General features: G+C 36.7%; 1 protein-coding gene across 41 annotated transcripts in view; it reads left to right on the top strand.

Annotated features, from left to right (window-relative positions):
• RIMS2 (regulating synaptic membrane exocytosis 2) overlaps window positions 1-24155 on the top strand; it is a 729498-nt gene that overhangs the window by 264629 nt on the left and 440714 nt on the right. For 27 of the 41 annotated variants that reach the window (XM_063816523.1, XM_063816527.1, XM_054657433.2 and 24 more), the window contains one exon: window positions 22197-22238. The exons of the other annotated variants lie outside the window; for them this stretch is intronic. In XM_063816523.1, the coding sequence (XP_063672593.1) occupies window positions 22197-22238 (42 nt within the window). The remainder of the gene's footprint in view (window positions 1-22196; window positions 22239-24155) is intronic. 41 annotated transcript variants of the gene reach the window in all.

Below are 24155 nucleotides of genomic sequence, written 5' to 3' on the forward strand. Positions count from 1 at the left end.
TAGATCTTCCTCCATCCTTTTATTTTGAGCTTATGTGTGTCTCTGCACGTGAGATGGGTCTCCTGAATACAGCACACTGATGGGTCTTGACTCTTTATCCAATTTGCCAGTCTGTGTCTTTTAATTGGAGAATTTAGTCCATTTACATTTAAAGTTAATATTGTTATTTGTGAATTTGATCCTGTCATTATGATGTTAGCTGGTTATTTTGCTCGTTAGTTGATGCAGTTTCTTCCTAGTCTCGATGGTCTTTACATTTTGGCATGATTTTGCAGTGGCTGGTACCAGTTGTTCCTTTCCATGTTTAGCGCTTCCTTCAGGAGCTCTTTTAGGGCAGGCCTGGTGGTGACAAAATCTCTCAGCATTTGCTTGTCTGTAAAGTATTTTGTTTCTCCTTCACTTATGAAGCTTAGTTTGGCTGGATATGAAATTCTGGGTTGAAAATTCTTTCCTTTAAGAATGTTGAATATTGGCCCCTACTCTCTTCTTGCTTGTAGGGTTTCTGCCGAGAGATCCGCTGTTAGTCTGATGGGCTTCCCTTTGAGGGTAACCCGACCTTTCTCTCTGGCTGCCCTTAACATTTTTTCCTTCATTTCTACTTTGGTGAATCTGACAATTATGTGTCTTGGGGTTGCTCTTCTCGAGGAGTATCTTCATGGCGTTCTCTGTATTTCCTGAATCTGAACGTTGGCCTGCCTTGCTAGATCGGGGAAGTTCTCCTGGATAATATCCTGCAGAGTGTTTTCCAACTTGGTTCCATTCTCCCCATCACTTTCAGGTACACCAATCAGACGTAGATTTGGTCTTTTCACATAGTCCCATATTTCTTGGAGGCTTTGCTCATTTCTTTTTATTCTTTTTTCTCTATACTTCCCTTCTCACTTCATTTCATTCATTTCATCTTCCATCGCTGATACCCTTTCTTCCAGTTGATCACATCGGCTCCTGAGGCTTCTGCATTCTTCACGTAGTTCTCAAGCCTTGGTTTTCAGCTCCATCAGCCCCTTTAAGCACTTCTCTGTATTGGTTATTCTAGTTATACATTCTTCTAAATTTTTTTCAAAGTTTTCAACTTCTTTGCCTTTGGTTTGAATGTCCTCCCATAGCTCAGAGTAATTTGATCGTCTGAAGCTTTCTTCTCTCAGCTCGTCAAAGTCATTCTCCATCCAGCTTTGTTCCGTTGCTGGTGAGGAACTGCATTCCTTTGGAGGAGGAGAGGCACTCTGCTTTTTAGAATTTCCAGTTTTTCTGTTCTGTTTTTTCCCCATCTTTGTGGTTTTATCTACTTTTGGTCTTTGATGATGGTGATGTACAGATGGGTTTTCGGTGTGGATGTTCTTTCTGTTTGTTAGTTTTCCTTCTAACAGACAGGACCCTCAGCTGCAGGTCTGTTGGAATACCCTGCTGTGTGAGGTGTCAGTGTGCCCCTGCTGGGGGGTGCCTCCCAGTTAGGCTGCTTGGGGGTCAGGGGTCAGGGACCCACTCGAGGAGGCAGTCTGCCCGTTCTCAGATCTCCAGCTGCGTGCTGGGAGAACCACTGCTCTCTTCAAAGCTGTCAGACAGGGACATTTAAGTCTGCAGAGGTTACTGCTGTCTTTTTGTTTGTCTGTGCCCTGCCCCCAGAGGTGGAGCCTACAGAGGCAGGCAGGCCTCCTTGAGCTGTGGTGGGCTCCACCCAGTTGGAGCTTGCTGGCTGCTTTGTTTACCTAATCAAGCCTGGGCAATGGCGGGCGCCCCTCCCCAAGCCTCACTGCCGCCTTGCAGTTTGATCTCAGACTGCTGTGCTAGCAATCAGGGAGACTCCGTGGGCGTAGGACCCTCCGAGCCAGGTGCGGGATATAATCTCGTGGTGCGCCGTTTTTTCAGCCCGTCGGAAAAGCGCAGTATTCGGGTGGCAGTGACCCAATTTTCCAGGTGCCGTCCGTCACCCCTTTCTTTGACTCAGAAAGGGAACTCCCTGACCCATTGCGCTTCCCAAGTGAGGCAATGCCTCGCCCTGCTTCGGCTCGTGCACGGTGCGCACACCCACTGACCTGCGCCCACTGTCTGGCACTGCCTAGTGAGATGAACCCGGTACCTCAGATGGAAATGCAGAAATCACCGTCTTCTGTGTCGCTCACGCTGGGAGCTGTAGACCGGAGCTATTCCTATTCGGCCATCTTGGCTCCTCCCCAGCAGTTTGTTTTTTCAAAGCCAGTAGAGAGTGTCTATGCTGTTTGGGATCTCTCTGACTTCTGTCTCTGACCTCTAAACTCTCTTTTGAAGGGCTAATATGATTTATCAGACGCACCTAGGGCCTGATAAAATTAATTTCCCTTTTGATTAGTTTAAAGTCAACCAAGGAGGGACCTTAATCACATCTGCAAAATCACCTCACTTTGTCATATAATGTAACCTAATAATGGGAGTGATATCTCATCATATTCACAGATCCTGCCAACGTTCAAGGGGAGGGATGATGACCAGGGTGTGTACACCAGGTGGCAAGATTTGTAGGAGCCAGGTTAGAATTCTGCTCACTTCAGATTGCAAATACTTTTCCCCAGTTTATTATCTTTTGACTTTGCTTATATTATTCTTTTTACCAATGCATAAACATAAACATATATTATGATGGATTGTACTCTTTTTTTTTTTTTTTTTTTTTTTTTGAGACAGGGTCAGGCTTTGTTGCCCAGGCTGGAGGACGGTAGCACAGTCATGCTCACAGCAGCCTCAACCTCCCAGGCTCTAGCAATTCTTCCGCCTCAGCGTCCCAAATAGCTGGGACTACAAGTGTGTGCTATCATGTCCAGATATTTTTTTCTATTTTTAAACTCTTAGTAGAGATGCCATCTCTCTAGCCTGTTTAGGCCGATCTCAAACTCCTGGGCTCAAGTGATCCTCCTGCCTTGGCTTCCGAAAGTGGTGGGATTACAGATATGAGCCACCCTGCCCAGCATGTGTTTTTCTTTTATGGCTCTTAATTTATTTATTTGTAATGGAGATATAATTCATGTGTCATAAAATTAACCCTTACAAATGTACACCTAAGTGGTGTTTAGTTTATTTTTGAAGTTGTCCAACTATTACGACTATCTAATTCCAGAATATTTCCATAAACCCTGGAAAACTTGTGCCCATTAGCAGTCACTTGTCATTCTTCTCTTTCCTCAGTCCTCTGGCAACCACTAATCTACTTTATGTCTCTGGAGTTGCCTATTCTGGACATTTCATAAAAATAGTATCATGCAATTATGTAGCCTTTTGTTACTGGCTCTTTCAGTTAGCATAATGTTTTCAAAGTTCATTGATTGTATAGCATGAATCAATAATTCATTCCTTTTTATGATGGAATATTTCATTGTATGTTTATACCACATTTCTTTTATTCATCAGTTGATGGACATTTGAGTTTCTCCTTTTTAGCCTTATGAATAATGCTATTATAGACATTTGTGTGTAACTTTTTGTGTGGACATATGTTTTAAATTCTCTTGTCTGTATTTTTGTTATAATCATTCCAGGGAGTATGAAGTGGTTTTTATTTGTATTTCCCTAATGACCAGTGATGTTGAGCATCTTTTCTTGTGTTCAATGGCAATTTATATATCTTCTTTGGAGAAATATCAAATCAAATCCTTTGTTGGGGTTATATTGAAAAGGCCCTTTCTTCTTCACTAAGATTAATACATATTTCTGTTATTGTAATACTGTTATGATTTTATGTTTACATTGTAAAAAATGGATCTGTCCAACATTTATTAAAGTATGGTGTTAGGTGAAAAATGAGCAAAGCCTCCAAGAAGTATGGGACTATGTGAAAAGACCAAATCTACATCTGATTGGTGTACCTGAAAGTGATGGGGAGAATGGAACCAAGTTGGAAAACACTCTGCAGGATATTATCCAGGAGAACTTTCCCAACCTAGCAAGGCAGGCCAACATTCAAATTCAGGAAATACAGAGAATGCCACAAAAGATACTCCTCGAGAAGAGCAACTCCAAGATAAATAATTGTCAGATTCACCAAAGTTGAAATGAAGGAAAAAATGTTAAGGGCAGCCAGAGAGAAAGGTCGGGTTACCCACAAAGGGAGGCCCATCAGATTAACAGTGGATCTCTTGGCAGAAACTTTAGAAGCCAGAAGAGAGTAGGGGCCAATATTCAACATTCTTAAAGAAAAGAATTTTCAACCCAGAATTTCATATCCAGTCAAACTAAGCTTTTTAAGTGAATCAGAAATAAAATCCTTTACAGACAAGCAAATGCTGAGAGATTTTGTCACCACCAGGCCTGCCTTACAAGAGCTCCTGAAGGAAGCACTAAACATGAAAAGGAACAACCCGTACCAGCCACTGCAAAAACATGCCAAATTGTAAAGACCGTCGATGCTAGGAAGAAACTGCATCAACTAACGAGCAAAATAACCAGCTAACATCATAATGACAGGATAAAATTCACACATAACTATATTAACTTTAAATGTAAATGGGCTAAATGCTCCTATTAAAAGACACAGACTGGCAAATTCGGTAAAGAGTCAAGATCCATCAGTATGCTGTGTTCAGGAGAACCATCTCACATGCAGAGACACACATAGACTCAAAATAAAGGGATGGAGGAAGATCTACCAAGCAAATGGAAAACAAAAAAGGTAGGGGTTGCAATCCTAGTCTCTTATGAAACAGACTTTAAACCAACAAAGATCAAAAGAGACAAAGAAGGCCATTAGGCCATTACATAATGGTAAAAGGATCAATTCAACAAGAAGAGCTAACTATCTTAAATATATATATACTCAATATAGGATCGCCCAGATTCATAAAGCAAGTCCTTAGAGACCTACAAAGAGACTTAGACTCCCACACAATAATAATGGGACACTTTAACACCCCACTGTCAACAAGAGACAGATCAACGAGACAGAAAGTTAACAAGGATATCCAGGAATTGAACTCAGCTCTGCACCAAGCGGACTTAATAGACATCTACAGAAGTCTCCACCCCAAATCAACAGAATATACATTCTTCTTAGCACCACATCGCACTTATTCTAAAACTGACCACATCGTTGGAAGTAAAGCACTCCTCAGCAAATGTAAAACAACAGAAATTATAACAAACTGTCTCTCAGACCGCAGTGCAATCAAATTAGGACTCAGGATTAAGAAACTTACTCAAAACCGCTCACCTACATGGAAACTGAACAACGTGCTCCTGAATGACTACTGGGTGCATAACGAAATGAAGGCAGAAATAAAGATGTTCTTTGAAACCAATAAGAACAAAGAAACAATGTACCAGAATCTCTGGGACACACTTAAAGCAGTGTGTAGAGGGAAATTTATAGCACTAAATGCCCACAAGAGAAAGCAGGAAAGATCTAAAATTGACACCCTCACATCACAACTAAAAGAACTAGAGAAACAAGAGCAAACACACTCAAAAGCTAGCAGAAGGCAAGAAATAACTAAGATCAGAGCAGAACTGAAGGAGATAGAGACACAAAAAACCCTTCAAAAAATCAGTGAATCCAGGAGCTGTTTTTTTTTTTTTTTTAAAGATCAACAAAATTGATAGATTGCTAGCAAGACTAATAAAGAAGAAAACAGAGAAGAATCAAATAGACGCAATAAAAAATGAGAAAGTGGATGTCACCACCAAACCCAAGGAAATACAAACTACCATCAGAGAATACTATAAAGATCTCTATGCAAATAAACTAGAAAATCGGAAAGAAATGGAAAAATTCCTGGACACATACACCTTCCGAAGACTAAACCAGGAAGAAGTTGAATCCCTGAATAGACCAACAACAGGCTCTGAAATTGAGGCAATAATTAATAGCCTACCAACCAAAAAAAGTCCACGACCAGATGGATTCACAGCCGAATTCTACCAGAGGTACAAAGATGAACTGGTACCATTCCTTCTGAAACTATTCCAATCAATAGAAAAAGAGGGAATCCTCCCTAACTCATTGTATGAAGCCAGCATCATTCTGATACCAAAGCCAGGCAGAGACACAACAAAAAAAAGAGAATTTTAGACCAATATCCCTGATGAACATTGATGCAAAAATTCTCAATAAATACTGGTAAACTGAATCCAGCAGCACATCTAAAAGCTTATCCACTACGATCAAGTGGGCTTCATCCCTGGGATGCAAGGCTGGTTCAACATATGCAAATAAGTAAACGTAATCCCTCATATAAACAGAACCAAGACAAAAACCACATGATTATCTCAATAGATGCAGAAAAGGCCTTCGAGAAAATTCAACAGCCCTTCATGCTAAAAACTCTCAATAAACTAGGTATAGATGAGACATATCTCAAAATAATAAGAGCTGTTTCTGACAAACCCAGAGCCAATATCATACTGAATGGGCAAAAACTGGAAGCATTCCCTTTGAAAACTGGCACAAGACAGGGATGGATGCACTCTCTCACCACTCCTATTCAACATAGTGTTGGATGTTCTGGCCAGGGCAATCAGGCAGGAGAAAGAAATAAAGGGTATTCAACTAGGAAAATAGGAAGTCAAATTGTCCCTGTTTGCAGATGACATGATTGTATATCTAGAAAACCCCATTGTCTCAGCCCAAAATCTCCTTAAGCTGATAAGCAACTTCAGCAAAGTCTCAGGGTACAAAATCAATGTGCAAAAATCACAAGCATTCCTATACACCAGTAACAGACAAACAGAGAGCCAAATCATGAGTGAACTCCCATTCATAATTACTACAAAGAGAATAAAATACCTAGGAATACAACTTACAAGGGATGTGAAGGACCTCTTCAAGGAGAACTACAAACCACTGCTCAACGAAATAAAAGAAGACATAAACAAATGAAAGAACATTCCATGCTCATGGATAGGAAGAATCAATATCGTGAAAATGGCCATACTGCCCAAGGTAATTTATAGATTCAATGCCATCCCCTTCAAGCTACCAATGACTTTCTTTACAGAATTGAAAAAAACTATGTTAAACTTCATATGGAACCAAAAAAGAGCCCACATTGCCATGACCATCCTAAGCCAATAGAACAAAGCTGGAGGCACCACACTACCTGACTTCAAACTATACTACAAGGCTATAGTAATCAAAACAGCATGATACTGGCACTAACACAGAGATATAGACCAATGGAACAGAACAGAGCCCTCAGAAAGAATACCACACATCTAAAACCATCTGATCTTTGACAAACGGAACAAAAACAAGAAATGGGGAAAGAATTCCCTATTTAATAAATGGTGCTGGGAAAACTGGCTAGCCATATGTAGAAAGCTGAAACTGGATCCCTTCCTTACAACTTATACAAAAATTAATTTATGATGGATTAAAGACTCAAATGTTAGACCTAAAACCATAGAAACCCTAGAAGAAAACCTAGGCAATACCATTCAGGACATAGGCATGGGCAAGGACTTCATGACTAAAACACCAAAGGCAATGGCAACAAAAGCCAGAATAGACTAATGGGATCTAATTAAACTAAAGAGCTTCTGCACAGCAAAAGAAACCACCATCAGAGTGAAGAGGCAACCTACAGAATGGGAGAAAATTTTTATAATCTACCCTTCTGACAAAGGGCTAATATCCGGAATCTACAAAGTACTTAAACAAATTTACAAGAAAAAAATCAAACAACCCCATCAAAAAGTGGGCAAAGGATATGAACAGACACTCCTCAAAAGAAGACATTTATGCAGCCAACAGACACATGAAAAAATGCTCATCATCACTGGCCATCAGAGAAATGCAAATCGAAATTACAATGAGATACCATCTCACACCAGTTAGAATGGCGATCATTAAAAAGTCAGGAAACAACGGGTGATGGAGAGGATGTGGAGAAATAGGAACACTTTTACACTGTTGGTGGGACTGTAAACTAGTTCAACCATTGTGGAAGTCAGTGTGGCAATTCCTCAGGGATCTAGAACTAGAAATACCATTTGACCCAGCCATCCCATTACTGGGTATATACCCAAAGGATTATAAATCATGCTGCTATACAGACACATGCACATGTGTGTTTATTGTGGCACTATTCACAATAGCAAAGACCTGGAACCAACCCAATTGTCATCAATGATAGACTGGATTAAGAAAATGTGGCACATATACACCATGTAATACTATGCAGCCATAAAAAGGATGAGTTCATGTCCTTTGTAGGGACATGGATGCAGGTGGAAACCATCATTCTGAGCAAACTGTCGGAAGGACAGAAAACCAGACGCTAGGTGTTCTCATTCATAGGTGGGAAATGAGCAATGAGAACACCTGGACACAGAGTAGGGAACATCACACACTGGGGCATGTTGTGGGGTGGGAGGAGGCGGGAGGGATAGCATTAGGACATATACCTAATGAAAATGAGTTAATGCGTGCAGCACACCAACATGGCACATGTGTACATGTATAACAAACCTGCACGTTGTGTACATGTACCCTAGAAATTAAAGTATAATAATAATGATGAAAAATAAGAAGTACAAAGAAAAAAAAAGAGGATAAGCCTGTATTTATCGTTTTTCCCACCAGATGGCGAACATGCGTCCTAAAAGCAAAAGATACACAATTCTCTGATTTTTCCACCTGAACTAGTTGCAGAGATTGTTTAGTTGACATTTGAGATTGTAGAAAACAAGCCTTCACATGTATCGCTGCCTTTCATATTCAAATATGATATTTATTCCCAAATATTTATCTCAGTTCTGAGATTTCCAAGTACTAGACTTGTATTTACAACTGCAAGTTCTATAATCTTACCTTGTGTTCCACAAATATTTCAAAATCGAGACATTTAAAATGTAAGTGTATACTTCCTCCCAAAGTAGCAGCTTCTTTGTCATCCCCTAGCCCATCTTATTGCACCATCAATCATTGTTATGGCCATTTAAAGATACTTAGGTATCATTTTTCTAATCTTCCTCTTGATTTTATAATATGTACATATTTATGATTTTGATTAATTTCATCCCCTTCCCCATCAACTCCCCACAATATGTTTTTCTTCCTTTCTGCCCTCCTGCTTTTCAACTTTATTTACTGCTCTCCATTTTCTACTTGGTTTCCTGAAACGTGATATTAAAGTGTAGATATGAAGTCATTAAATTGCTAACTTTTGATGCCTTCTCATTTTGGACTTAAAGTTCAAATTCTTAACTTTATAAGAGAAATGAACATTTACTGAGTACCTACAGTGTTCTAGACTTTGTGAGAAAAATTTAATGCATGTAATTTTAATTCCTATAAAAATGTTATAAAGTGCTATTTAAGATATCCTTTTATACAAAAATAATTTTAACATACCAAAATTAGAGGTAGATTTTCCAGTGGAACATAGGTTTTTCTAACTCAAAAGCCTGTTATGCCCTCTTTTGAGACTCACTATTATTTATCTTTTCTTACCTCATCTCACACCACTTTTTTTCCTTTCCCCTATAATCTAGCCTCAGCAGATCACTAATGAATTTTTAAAAATCTTTCCTTCTTAAAATTTTAAGTATTTGCTCTGCTTTTCCTCTTATCTAGAATTCTATTCTAGCTATGTATGTGTGAATTCAACAAATATTTATTGAGTATTGATTGTGTGTCAGATTTCTAGATGCTTAGAGTATAGCTGTGAACAAATAGACAAAACTACTTTTTAGTTGGGAAAGACAAAGAAATAAGAAATAACTAGTATGTTGGATAGGAGTGTAGCTTTAGGCCTGTGCATTTGGCTGTCCAGGTTGTGTGCAGCAGAACTCCAGGGGGCACAATTCACTCAGATGTGAGTGGTACAACTTGGAGTTCTGCACCTCTGAGGTCCCAGTGACAAGTGCTGTGGAGGAAGATAGTATAATAATACATGGGAGGAGGGAAAGGGATTTTTTGTGGGGAAACAGTTTATAATTTTAAATAGAGTGTTAGGGAAGGCATTGCTTAAGATTTAGTTAAGACTTAAAGGAAGTGAAGAAGTAAGACATGTGGATATCTGAGGGAAGAGCACTCTAGGCAGAGAAATAGCAAGTGCCAAGATTGTTAAGTGAGGATGTGCCTTGGCATATCGGCCTAAATCTTACCATTTTCTTCAAAGCCTAACTCAAGTATTCCTAGTTACTTGAGCCCTTCCTGTATGTTTTTCTAGCAAGAATTATATTTTTGCTTAGAAAGGATACCTTTCTTAATGCACTTACCACTGTCTGACCTTCAGTATACTTGTCAATGTTTCTTTTCTCTTACTCAATTTCAAACAACTTGAGAGCATACTTACTTTTACATCTTTGGGTCTATACATACCAAGTTAAGCTTCTAGAAATGGAATACTAGTTGAATTAGAATGAATTGAACTAAATCACTGAAAAAGTAGTAGCTACCCATTATCTTCTTCATATCTGTTACTTGTTACAATTATCCTGTGTTTACAAAAATGGAATTTACTTAAAGAATCTGGTAATTTTCCCTGCCCCTTAGCCTCATTTTGCCCCAATGTCTTTGTAAAACCATCTTAACATGCATAAAAGAATTAAACTACTTGTTGCTACATGTCAGATTGATCTTTAGTGTTCGATTTTTTCTTAGAAACTGGCAATGGTGATGGATCATTTTAAGTGTATTAGCATATTTGAAAAGAAATTGTTATGCCTATTTGCTTTAACCTGTCACATTCTAGCTTCATTTTAAATAATTTGCTTGAATGTCTTGCTTTTTTTCCATGTTCTCCTATCCATTTTTGGGCAGCATGACCTATGTCCCAGTTTGTCACTGCCGGTCCTGGCTCATATATGTTATATTGGCATAATTATTAAGAGCACCCTTTTTACTCTCAAAAGTATCCTGGGGTTGACGATAAATTACATGGTCTTCCTATTCTTCTTTGAGGCTTTCTATGTGATAGCTCATATACTGTGCTGCCCAATGCTTGATAGACCTATTGAAAATTCCAATGGAATCATACTGCAGCAAATATTACTTCAGGTACGTAGTCTACAATATTGATTAAGTATATACTTTATATATAACAGTTTATATGGAGAAATACAAAGACAGTAGAAGATTCTCTGTGTCATATGAATTTATAATCTAATAAGTCAGGATTAATGATATAGTTATATAAACATAAATATTTGAAATCGGCAAATATAAATGTAACAAAATGTAATTTAGAAATATATAAAAGTAGTCAGATAATTGACTACTTTTGTACATTAACAAATTTAAATGATGGAACCAAATAGGGAAATTTGGGAGAAATTTTGTAGATTTGTTAAAACCAACTAAATTTTAATAAAGGAATTTTAAAAGATAGAAGATACAGCATTGTGTAAAAATAGCATGACAGCAAGTTTGTATAGTATAGACATTTCTATATTATCAGTTTTTCTTCTGTCACTTTTATTTTATTTTGGTCCTCAGATACAGTGAGGTTTGTTAATCATTTGTCAGTTTATGGCACTTCGGTGATTTATGTTTTCTTCCCACTTAAATATATATCTTTGCATAATACAGAATGTTGCTTTTTGTATGCATGTGTTTTAAATTACAGAAAGGATATGGTGCTTTAGATCTTACATTTTAAAAGATTCGTTCATGTGGGAATATCAATTTGTTGTTCCAGACTGCTGCATTGTAATGTGGTAGACAGAATAATGGCCTCCAAAAATGTCCACACCCTGATCCCTGGAACCCCTGGATGTTACCTTACCTGGCAAAGGGATTTTGCAGACATGATTAAGGTTATGGACCTTGAGATAGGGAGATTAACTTAGATTGTCTATGTGGGCCCAATCTAATCACACGAAGCCTTAAAGGTAGAAAACTTTTTTTTTTTTTTTTTTTTTTTTTTTTTTTGCTGCGTCAATGAGATGAGATAGAAGGAGGAGAGATTCAAAGCAGGAAAAGGACGAAAATGCCTATTGTTGAGTTTGAAGATGGGGGAAGGGGACCATGAGTCAAAGAATTTGCCAGCCTCTAGAAGCTGGAAATCTCCCTCAGTTTATAGCCAGCAAGAAAATGGGGACCTTGGTCTTACAACCACAACGTGAATTCTGCCAATAGTTTGAATGAGCAAAAAATAGACTCCCCTCAGAACCTCCAAAAAGAAACTCGGCTGGCATCTTAATTTTAGTCCAATGAGACTTCTACCAGACTTTCTGACCTACATAAGTGTAAGACAACAAACTTGTGTTTTGAACCATTTAATTGGTGGTAATTTTCTTTACCTCAACAATGGAAAATTAATAGATACTCCCTTGTGTGAATACACTATATTTTATTTGACATCCCATTAGTGATGGACAATCTAGGCTATGTCAAAACTCGTTACTATAAACTGTGAGTCAGTGAACATCCTTGTACATGTCTCCTTATGGACCTATGCAAGACTTTGTAGTCTGTCTATGTAGGTGTATAATTAATGTGGCATAGGGTATGTATACTTTATTTCACTAGTTTTGTTCTCAAAAATGCCTCAGTCCATACTTCTACTTGTAGTGCTTAAGGATTTGTGATTTCCCATATCATTACTAATATTTGATATTACTAAGCATTTCATGTGTTTGCAGTCTGGTGGATATGAGGGGGTATTTTTGTTTTAATTTGCAGTTTCCTCATTACATTGAAGCTGAGGATCCCCTCACATACATATTAGCTACTTGGATTGCCATTACTATGAAGTATTTATTTATCTGTCAATTTGAAATAATTAGCTCCACATCATTTTTGTCTGTTGTTTTTTTTAGCAGGCATTTTAATGTTGATGTAGTTAAGTTCATTACTTTTTAAAATTTATAGTTTGTGCTCTTTTAGTCATGATTAAAAAGTCAGTCATCATTCAGAATCCCTAGAAATACTCTTTTACACTTCTACTACCAGCTTTACAGTTTTTACCTTTCTCATGTATATTTTAAATTAAGTCAGAGTTCACTTGTGGACATGATGAAGTATGAATCCCAAGTTTTATTTTCCCATATGGTGAGCCACTGTTCCCAGCAGAAGCTATTAGACAAACTATTCTCACATCACTGGTTTTTGCACTTATATATAATGTTTATAATGCACTTATATATAATTGGGCCACTTTTTAGCTCTCTGTTCTGTCTTACTGGTCTATGTTTTACCCTGTGATAGTACCACACTGTGATTTTTTTTTTTTAGGTTTTTTGGCATTTTTTACATAGATGATTGCATCACTTATAATGAAAAAAGGCTTATTTTTTCTTTTCAAGTCGTAAGCCTTTTATTTCATTTTTTAATCCTATTTTACTGGCTAGTGCCTCCACTAAAATGTTAGATAGAAGTGGTGAGAGTAACATCTTTGCCTTCTTTCCAGTCCTAGGGTGAATGCTTTGAGTCTTTCACAATCAAATGTGATGTTAGCTATAGGTTTTCCATAGATGTCCTTTATTAGACTGAGAAAATTGTCTTCTATTACTAATTTGCTGAGAATTCTTTCATGAATGGCTATGAAATTTTGTCATTTGCTTTTTTTATGCCTCTGTTGAAAGGATCACATGGTTTTTCCTCTTTCGTCTCTTTATATGGTGAATTACACTGATTGTTTTCAAATGCTGCATCAACTTTGCATTTCTGGGATACTCCTCTTGGTCATGGTGGTATTATTCTATTTATGTATTGCTGGATTGGATTTACTAATACTTTGTTTGAAATTTTTACAATTTATGTTCATGAGGGAGAGTTGTATGTAGTTTCCTTTCCTTGTAACATCATTGATTTAATCAGGGAATGCTGGCCTCCTAAGATAAGTTAGGAAATGATCTTCTATCTTCAATTTTCTAGAATAGTTTTTATAGAGCTGTTATTTCTTTAAATGTTTGATAGAATTTGCCTCTACTGCCATTTGGGCCTAGAGTTCTCTTGTAGCTCTGTCTTTGTTTTTATTTATTTATTTATTCTATTTTTTTCTATTTTTGAGATGAAGTCTTGCTCTGTCGCCCAGGCTGGAGTGCAGTGGCATGATCTCCGCTCACTGCAACCTCCGCCTTTGGCAATTCTTCTGCATCAGCCTCCCAAGTAGCTGGGACTACAGGTGCACACCACCACACTCGGCTAATTTTTTTTGTATTTTAATAGAGACGGGGTTTCACCGTGTTGCCCAGGCTGGTCATGAACTCCTGAGCTCAGGCAATCCTCCCGCCTCCGCCTCCCAAAGTGCTGAGATTACAGGCGTGGGCCACAGCACCCAGCCAGCAATGTCTTTAAAGACTATGAATTCCGTTTTTTCAATGATTATGCAGCCTTTCAGGTTACTTATTTATCCTTGAGCATATGGATATTTTTACAGTCTAGTAAATATATAGCCATGGTAGCTATATTTATTCTAGGGTTGTCTAAATAATCATTTAAAAAGTATTCTTTCTTTTCCTTTTAAAATATTAGAGGCAGAACAGACATTTTCATACTCTTTTTCAACGTAACCTTTTTCATGTTCCATACTAATCTGTATATCTTACACCTATATTTAATTCCAATTTCAACTAACCTTTATATCTGCCAGTACTATTGGGATAATTTTAGTGATAATTTCTCGTTGTCTCAGGCTGGACTTAGTGACTTTTTACTTTTCATCTGAGATATTCAATCATTGTCATTCACCTTTACCTTGCAGAAGTTTTGCCTTTTAGTCTGCTATCCACTTGTTTTGTCATTCTTATTTAAAGTCTAGTGAAGCCGTTATCCATTTCCTGTAGGGCATGACTTCACTAGATTGTCCACTTTTGAAGCACTTGCTTTTCAATCATACTTTAACTATTTTATGCCAATATCCAATGTCATAATCGGTGACATTCAATTGAGCAAGACACTACTTATTACTTGCTATTTCTTGACAATATCTGTAAATTCATTTTTAACAAGCTTTCTTTCAGCGTCATATATTCATTTGTAAAATATATTTTGGTATTGATAATTGTAGCAAGGAAAATTCTTTAGTAGTAAAATTACAATCAAAGAAAAGCTAGTAAGGCATTAAAATGGGAGTATTTGTTAGCCAATGGTGGTGGTTTTATTAGCCAGCAGCACTCTTTTTTAAGCTGTTGTGGAGAGAATTTTAACACCAAAATGACCATTTTTGAGCCTCTTTAATTTATTCCAACACTAATGTGTGTCTTAGTTACCCAAGTCTCTCATGCATTAACAACATAAAATTTAATAAATTGTAAGGCGTTCTTAACTGATATTTGCGTATATGCTCATATAATCCTTTTTCACAGATATTTTACAGATATATTGGCAGTAGAAGTATATATGTGAGTGTGCATAGTGGACTGTGGGAGTACATTGCCTCTAGTTGGGCTTTTATGGCAATATTAATGCTATATGCTGACTTCTCACCCACCTTTCACCTTCTCCTTTGGCTCTCCCAATACACACCAGTGAAGTAATTCTGGTATTGGTCAAGGATATAATGGATAAGGGCTACAAAATTTGGCAGCCATACTAAGGTGAGGCAAGGGTAGGGGCTGGTGAATGTAGAAGTGTTTATTTAGATCTTTTTGTAAAGCAAATAAACCAGTAATAAGGAAAACTGGTTTGAAATAAATTTCTTCTTTTATTTGCCTCACTGGATATTTTTCCCTCTTAGAGCCAATGTGCTAAGACAGGCCTGGGATGAACCAGTTAGGAAGTACCCTTTGGAGGGTCAAAAGGAAAGAAGAGTGAGACTAAGGAGCTAGCCACTAAATTGATCTTGTTTATTACTGAAGTTTAAGGAGCAGAAATAGTCTTTTCCAGGGTCATATAAGGTCTAGCCACCTCGGGGGGGGAGTTGGAGTCAACACTTTTAATAAAGATGAAGATACATTTTCCTATTGCATATTTTTAATTTTCCAAGGATTCAGGCATTTAAATTGGTCAATTCATAATAACATGAATTCAGCATCATGGTGGTTTTTTACTTTGAGATTTTTTACTCATTTACATAGAAGCATATGTACTTATATTCTCTGCCTTCCTGCTTGTTACTATAGATAAGCAATCCCTGCTCTAACTGTGCATGGAACCCACCCTATTTTATCTACTAAGGACTTAGCTCGTGGAATTCTCTGAAATACAGTATGAGATTGGGTGGGGAATAAAGTTTTATAAAAATAATTATTATAGTTCAAATTTTTATGCTAAATGATATGGAATAACTGAATAACTTGAATAATTTTCATAATTTAAAATGTCTTTTATATTGGGGATTTGACTTCTGCTTATTCTGTCTAAAACTAGTGTTATGTGTCAAATGTAAGACGTAACTTAGATTAAAGTGGTGGTTCTCAAACTTTTTGGTCTTGGGGCCTCTTTACAATCTTTAAAATGCTTGAAGACCTCAAAGAATTTTTGTTTATGTGGATTATATTTATTACTATTTACCATATTAGAAATAACTGATAAAAAATTTTTAAATATGCATTTATTAATTAATTTAAAAATAACAGTGAACCCACCATATGACAACTAACTGTATACAGTAGACAGAATTCTAAGTTATGTACAATGAGACTTACCCTTCCCTTGGGTATGTATAAAACCTGTGACTTGCTTCTAGCTAGTAGAGTATGGCAAAGATGTTGGGATAGTCAGTTATATAGTTATATCACATTGTATGAGATTATGTCTTCAATTGGAGCAAGAGATTCTTCTGCTGGTTTAGAAGTAAATAAACTGCCATGTTGTAAAAGGGCTGTGAGAGAGCCATGTGTCAGGGATCTGTGTGGGGTCTCTAGGAGCTGAGTAGTACATCTCTGACAGCAGGTGAGAAAGTGAGGACCTAAGTCTTTGAGCCACAAGGAACTCAGGCATGCCAACAATCACATGAGCTTGCAAAAGGATCCTGAGCTCAGAAATAAACGTGGTCCAGTGGACATCTTGATAACAGCCTTCTCAGGCCCTGAGTCAGAGGATCATTTAAACCATACTTGGACTCCTGACCTATGGAAACTGCAAGATAATAAATATACATCATTTTAAGCTATTAAAAATATGGTTATTTGTTTTGCAGCAATGGAAAACTAGTACAGCATATTTCAAAAAAAGTAAAGAAAAATTTAGTGAGAAAAGTGACATTATTTTACATTTTTGGGAAATTCCATTATTGTCTAACTTAGTGGAAGATAGCTTCTGTATTCAATATATTGAGATATCACACATACTTTAGCCTCTGGAAAACTCCACTGTACACCCAAGAGAGAATGAGAATCAAAAAGGCAAATAACATTTTAGTATTATGCATATAGGTTTGACCCTGCAGATCCTCTGAAAGGGATTTGGGGATTCTACTGAGGGCACTGGATTACACTTTTAAGAACTGCTAGATTTTGGAATAAATTTTCTGTAGTCTCCTCCTCTACCACCAACAGAGTATTGGATTGTATGTGGACAAGATTATATAAGGTAACATAACATATATGGAACACTCAGCTTCCTTGACTGTTTTTCACTTGATTTCTGCTTTTGTCCTTGAGTTTGTCTATGTCGTTTATTTTCTCTGCTCCTCCTGGTAAGAAAATGCAGTAGATCCTTACTGACTCTCATTTCTAGGAGGAATAGATAGGAATATGTTTAATATGTAGTGAATTGAGACAGAGTTTTTCTAAATCATCCTGGCATATTTTGACTGTGGTATTTACCTGCAAAGGTGCTGTAGCCATTGAGAGATTTGATTTAAAACCCAAGAGGAGTTTTTAAACTGTAGTTTTTCACTTATAAGGAGTTTGTAGAAATTGTCTTTTTTTTTTTACTTTGAGAGTCTTGCTCTGTCACCCAGGCTGGAGTGCAGAGGTACAGTCATAGATCACTGCAACCCCTAGCCCCTGAGATCAGGCAATCTTCCTACCTCAGCCTCCTAAGTAGCTAGGACTATAGGTGAATGCCATCACACCCAGCTAATTTTTTATTTTTGTTAAGATGGGGTCTGACTACGTTGCCCAGGCTAGTCTCAAACTCTGGCCTCAAGCAATCTTCCTGCCTTGGCCTCTTAAAGCGCTGGCATTACAGGATGAACCACCACACCCAGCCTCATTTAAAAAAAAGTGTGTGTATCTATTTTTATGTATGTGTTTTTTTCTGTATGTGTAATACTTAATAATGGTACTAATTGTTATTTCTCTTGAGTGTTTTTGTTTAATTTTGTGTGACCTGTTTTATCCCTAGGAATCCTGAAGAGTGAATTAGTCCCATGAATCTCAAGATAGCTCAGTATATGATAAATTCACTATTGTCGTAAGATTTGGGATGCATCTTAGTGTTATTAACATTAATATGTTATGTAGATTTCTTCTTTAGTAAGCTGCAGCTACTCTTGTTTTTTTAAATAACTAAGTCAGCAAAAATAAATAGTACAGAGAATCAAAATTGTTGTTACATATAATCAACTATTTTTATTTCTGTGATACATACCTGAGAGTTGCTAACATCTATTATTTGACACAGTTGGAAATTTTAAGGTATGATCTGGAACTCTTTGTTTGGAAATAAGGTCTTTCAAGGTTGGTTTGAAGGTTATTAGTAGAACAGTTCTCACTTTGCTTACCTAATTACACAGTGCTTGAGCTGGAAAATTAAACTTTATTTTGACTTCCCAATCCCTACTAATGCAATCTCTCTTCCACTTTTTCTTTTCATTTCTTCTTTTATTATATTTCCACCTGAACTTTTTTGTCTATTTCTTAGAGCTAGTTTTCACCTTATTTTTCCTCATTGATATTTTCAAATTCCTATTGAGTTTTCTGTATATTTAATCTCTTTAATCACTTTAGTCTTCCTTTCCTCTGCCTCAGACTTAATCAGTTGTGATAAAGCAGGATTAATAAATTTTAGTTACATCTCTCAGAAATATTTATAATATTCTTCATATAACCAAGATGGCAAGACTACAGTGTGTGGGGAGTCAAAATTGTTGCAATATAAAATAACTTTTTTATTTCTGTGATATATATCTGAAACTCACTTATATGAAAAATTTAACATAAAGTTTTGAGATATAACTTAAAACCCCTGTCTGGAAAGTGGTAAGACAACAGATTCTCTTCTATTTGACTTCGTTTAATAAGAATTAGAGTCATGAGGGTGGAAAGATTATGAAGATTTGATTTGTGCTCTTGCAATATTTCTTTTTTCTGTCTAAACATGTTTGAATCTATGCTTTATTGTTTTATTCTCTCAGAAAACATAAGGCTTAAGAGTTATGTTTATCTTCAAGGCTGAAGGCCTTGTTCTTTTTATCTGTATTTTTACATCACCTTTGGATTTTAAATTCCAAGGACCCTTAGAAACTATAACATTAACTTACATTTTAAATGAGAGTTCCATAAGAAGTTGCTGAATGACAGATACAGTAGTACCATGGAAGGAGCACTGGACTATAAATCACAAGCTCTAGGTACTAGTTCTAACTTTGTCACCAGCCATTTGGTCCAAAAAGCCTTGGATGAAACAATGCATCACATCTCTTTTCTGTAGACGGAGGAGGTTTAGATTCTATTTTAAATGTGATAAGATACTATTGTAGGGTTTAAACATGGAAGGAGCATGATATTATTTTGTGTGTGTGTGTGTGTGGGCAATCTTTGGTGGAGAATGGTTTGTAGAGGACAAGATTAATGCACCGAGAAGCTAGGAGATTATTGAAGTCATCCATTAGAGAGATGTTGGTAGATTGAACTAGAATTATAGTAGTGAGATGGAAAATGTTCATGGATTTGTGTTCCATTTTGAAGATAGAGTTGATAGAGCCTACCGATAGATTTGATTTGTGTGGTGGAGTGTGAAAGCAAAAGAGATATCAAGGTTAATTCCTAGATAAATCATGGTGTTGTTTTAAGACAGAAAAAAAATGGGAGGAACAGGTTTGGGTGAGGAAATCAGGAATTCTGTTTGGCCATGTTATGTTTGAGATGCCCTTTTGACTTCCGTTTGGGGATTCCAAATTGACAGATGGTTAAATGAGTCTGGAGTTTTAGGGGAAGATAAGGGCAAAGATATACAGAAGATATTTAAAGCCATGGGACCTAAGTCACCGGGAAGGGGGAGCTGTAAATAAAAAGAGCAGAGAGGGTTCACAACATAGCCAAAACAGGGCCTTGGACATTCCACACATTTAAAGATCTAAGAGAGGAATGAGAGCCAACAAAAGACACTGTGAAAAAATTGACACTGTGAAAGAAAATCAGAAGAATGTGTCTCAGGAATGAAGAGTAAAAATGGTTTAAAAGTCATGGATAGCATTAGTGTCAAATGATACAGATAAGTCATGGTAAGAAAAGAACAGAGAATTGTCTGTTTAGTTTGATAACATGCAAGTAATTGGTGAGAACAATCTCAATAGAACATTAGTGCTAGAAAATTGATTAGTATGGATTTAAAAGAGGATGTGAAATGAAAACATGGCCATAGCAACTAAAGACAACTTCTTCAAGAAATTTTGCTGTGAAGAGGAGCAGAAAAATGGGGTAGTACCTGGAAGGGAATATGAGGTCAAGGGAAATTCTGTTAAGATAGGAAATAATATAGTAATAAAATCACTGATAACTTGATTCACATATAAAATTAATATTATTTGTTTATCATTACAAGTATCATTGGAACCAAGGGAGTTCTAAAATAGACTAAAGAGTAAATAAACTAGGTATTTTATGGAGGAGCTGGTAATAAAAAGGGTAAGACAGATGGAAAATTGATAGAATAGATCTTGTTTATATTATATTTTCCTTTCTTTTCTATTTTCACATTTGGTGCTTAAACACCTTTACTTTTAAGTAGCTAGGATCTTTGATTAATCCTGATCTCTGTCCATATCTACAGGTCAGACAAATTATATTTTTTAAGTTGATAAGATTAGATTGAAATACATTTAGATTTGCATGAGTTTATTTGCATCAGATCTTCTGTTTTGGCTGAAAAAAGACTAAAAATTTTATTTGCTTACCTTTCACCAAAGGAGGAAAAGGGGATGATGGAAGAGGCTAAGAAGATGTCTATTCCCAGACTACATTTCATAGGCTAGATCTGGGTTTTATGGATTGAGTGATTTCAGGCCAAAAGAGCTATTTTCCCGAGAGTTGTTTTGAAGCACAGGAAAACAAGCAGCAATTCTTCAGTTTCCAAATGGCAGAATATATAACACAGAGTTGATCATAACATTTTTCTTAAAATACTGTCTTTTATTGTCTTCTGGGCTACCACACTCTCTCTCTTGACTTTTCTCTTACCTCTGTGGCTGCTCCTCTTCTGTTTCCTTCACTGGCTTCTCCTTCTTTAACTGATGAGTTAATGTGGAACTTAGCTCCTTGATGCTTTGTCATAAACCTCTTATTTGCGTGTTTTTCCTTTTAAATTTTATCTCCGGGTGATCTCATCTACTTGCTTGGTTGAAATCATTACTAACACGCTGATGCTTCCTAAAGTTATATCTTCAGTTGAGAACTCTCTTCTGAACTGCAGAGTGACATATTTAATTGCTTACTTCTCTGTCTTGTTAGCTGTCTTGCATGCACCTCAAATTCAACAATCCATCATCTTCCCCTTTCTTCTCCCTCAACCTGCTTCTCCTTTAGCATTCTTTGTCTCAGCAAATTTTAAGACTGTCTACTTGGTACTTAAGAGATAAATCTAAGAGTTACTTTTTACACCTATCTTGACCGTGACCAATCAACGACTAAGTCCTGTTGATTCGACTTCTACCTTTTAAGTCTATTCTTTTTTCTCTATCTTGTTATGATCACTTTAATCCAGGCCAACTAAAATCTTGCCTGGACTATTACATTAGCTTTCTAAATGATCTCTCTGCATCCACATACAGTGAGATAATATTTTGGGGTATTTATGGTTATATGTCCTCCTATGTGTTTCTTGTTAACTCCTGAATCTCCTCCACTCTGACTGCTAGGACTTGATATATCTGTTGACTCAAAAAGCATTGCTACAGCAAAACACATAATTATTCATGGATTTGATTAAAAATCAGAATCTCAACAGTTTTCCATGCTCTATAGGATGTGGCTACTGTTTCTTCCCCAGCTATTTGATTTCTCCCTGAATTGGCCTCTTGTGGTTCTTTGATTATGCCATAATCAGTGTCATCTCTTGATCTTTGTACATCTTTATATATGAGTATTCCATATCTGGAATACTCCTTTGTCCCGCTTTTGGCTTGGCCAATGCTTATCATTCCATGTTTCTCATCTTGAATCTATTTTTTTTTTTTTAGGAAAACTTCCTCTGAACTTCTGAACTCCAAGATTATTTCAAGGTAACCTATTATTACAAGTTTTCTTAACATTTCTAATCTGAATTCTCAATAACACATATAATTTCTTAGTCTCTGTCTTCCCTGCTATATTACAGATAAAAACCCCTGTAAGGGCTGGATGGTGTCCTCCCTACTTCCCTTTTCCTTTTCTTTTTCTCTTCTTCCCTCCTCCCTCCACTCCTTTTTCTTTCTTTCCTGTGAGCTCTTTAGTACTTAGAAAAGTACCTATGATACTTTAGTCAGTATTTAAATACTTGTTGAGTGAATGAGTGAATTTTGAACAGTGATTTATTCTCCCAATACCTGCATAAAGCACAGTACCTTGAATTGCTGTAACCTTGAGATTCGTCACCTTTGGCTGAGGACTGGAATTCAGACTGAGGGCACCAACAAGTGGGGAGGCTCCATCCTCAAGTGGCTTTATAATCAGCACATATTACTGATGAGAGGATATGAGTAGACTTAGAGGACTGTGGAGGCATATTTGAAATGCCTGGGTACTTGTGCATTTATAGGAGGTCATTTAGCAGGAAGCTGACGTCCTGCTAAACACAGGTAGGGTAAAAAATCCAGGGAAATTTGAGATATTAGTCTTGATGTAATCCCTTTTGTAACTAAAGCATGATGAAGCAGAAGGCATTTGGGATTCAGCATAAAATTTTGAAGGAACTTTGTAAGTCAGATAATCTTAGCTTCTGCATAATTCAGTCTTCCTTTACACAAATCCCTTATGTCCTCTTCTTGAATACATTTAAGGGCAGCAAGGTAGAATCTAACAGCAATTGTTTGAGCCTTTGTCACAGGACTAATTCTAACCAGTTCACTCTTCAGTAGCTCTCCAAAGACTTCTGCCTATATGGGAATAGAAAAAAATGTTCCCATTAGAATCACCATTAATATTGCCTCTAAGCTGAGCCTCCTTAGAAGCAATTGTATTAGTTCTAGTGGCCTCCTGGGCTATGCTGACAAGGAAGGTGGGCAGGGAAAGATAAAAAAGAAAGAAAGGAGAAGGTAGGCAGTGGAAGAGAGTCAGCCAAGTACCTTCCAACTCACTGTTTCCCATTTACACTCAATCAGTGGCAAGCAGCTAGTCAGTACTTGCAGCATATTTAATTGAATGTATTATATAGCTGGCAATGACAATATATTCTATTTTATGAGAAGTGTTCTGTCATATGCAAGTTCTAGTGAAAACAAAGTACTTTAAACTTTATTGTTATACCTTTATGTAGATATTTTTTCTTCAGTATTGAACCTAATGATGTCCTTTAAAAATTTTTTATTGTAAATATTTAAGGTCTACAACATGATGTTTTGATATACATATAGATACTAAAAAGGTTACTTTACTCAAGCAAATTGACATATCCTAATGTTCTTAAAGCTTCTAAAGCACTTTTTTCTGACAGCCAATGTCAAAGTGAAACAAATATTTGTATTTATAGAATAGGTAGCCTTTGGGAGAAAAGATCCTTCACCGCCTTTTTTCATAGTGTAATGAGTAGAGAGAGGAATTATATGAAAGAAAGGAATTATGAATGGGCACTCTTGGAGGCCAATGTTATTCCATAATATTTCATTTGTTCACATATTTTGCTGAAACACATTTATAGTTGTGCAAATGACTATTATTTCTAATATCTTATATAATAGCAATGTGCAGTCAATATTTGTTTCTCAAGGAATCTAGGTGTACTTGGAAGTTACTAGATAGCAGAGGTGACTTGTAGAGGCAGTTTGCAAGTTTAGGTGTGAGTCCTTGAAGTCCCAGGGCTATAAACATTCCTTATATTGTGGCTGTTGGTGAATGTAACTATTGAAGATGGAGTTGAAGCTTATTCATGTTGATATAGCTCCCTGAAATTGTAATGTTGCTTTCAGTGGTTCTCTTGTTAGTTACCAAGGAAATATATACTT

The sequence above is a fragment of the Pan troglodytes genome, chromosome 7 (assembly GCF_028858775.2).
Source record: "Pan troglodytes isolate AG18354 chromosome 7, NHGRI_mPanTro3-v2.0_pri, whole genome shotgun sequence".
In the NCBI taxonomy this organism is placed as follows: Eukaryota; Metazoa; Chordata; class Mammalia; order Primates; family Hominidae; genus Pan; species Pan troglodytes.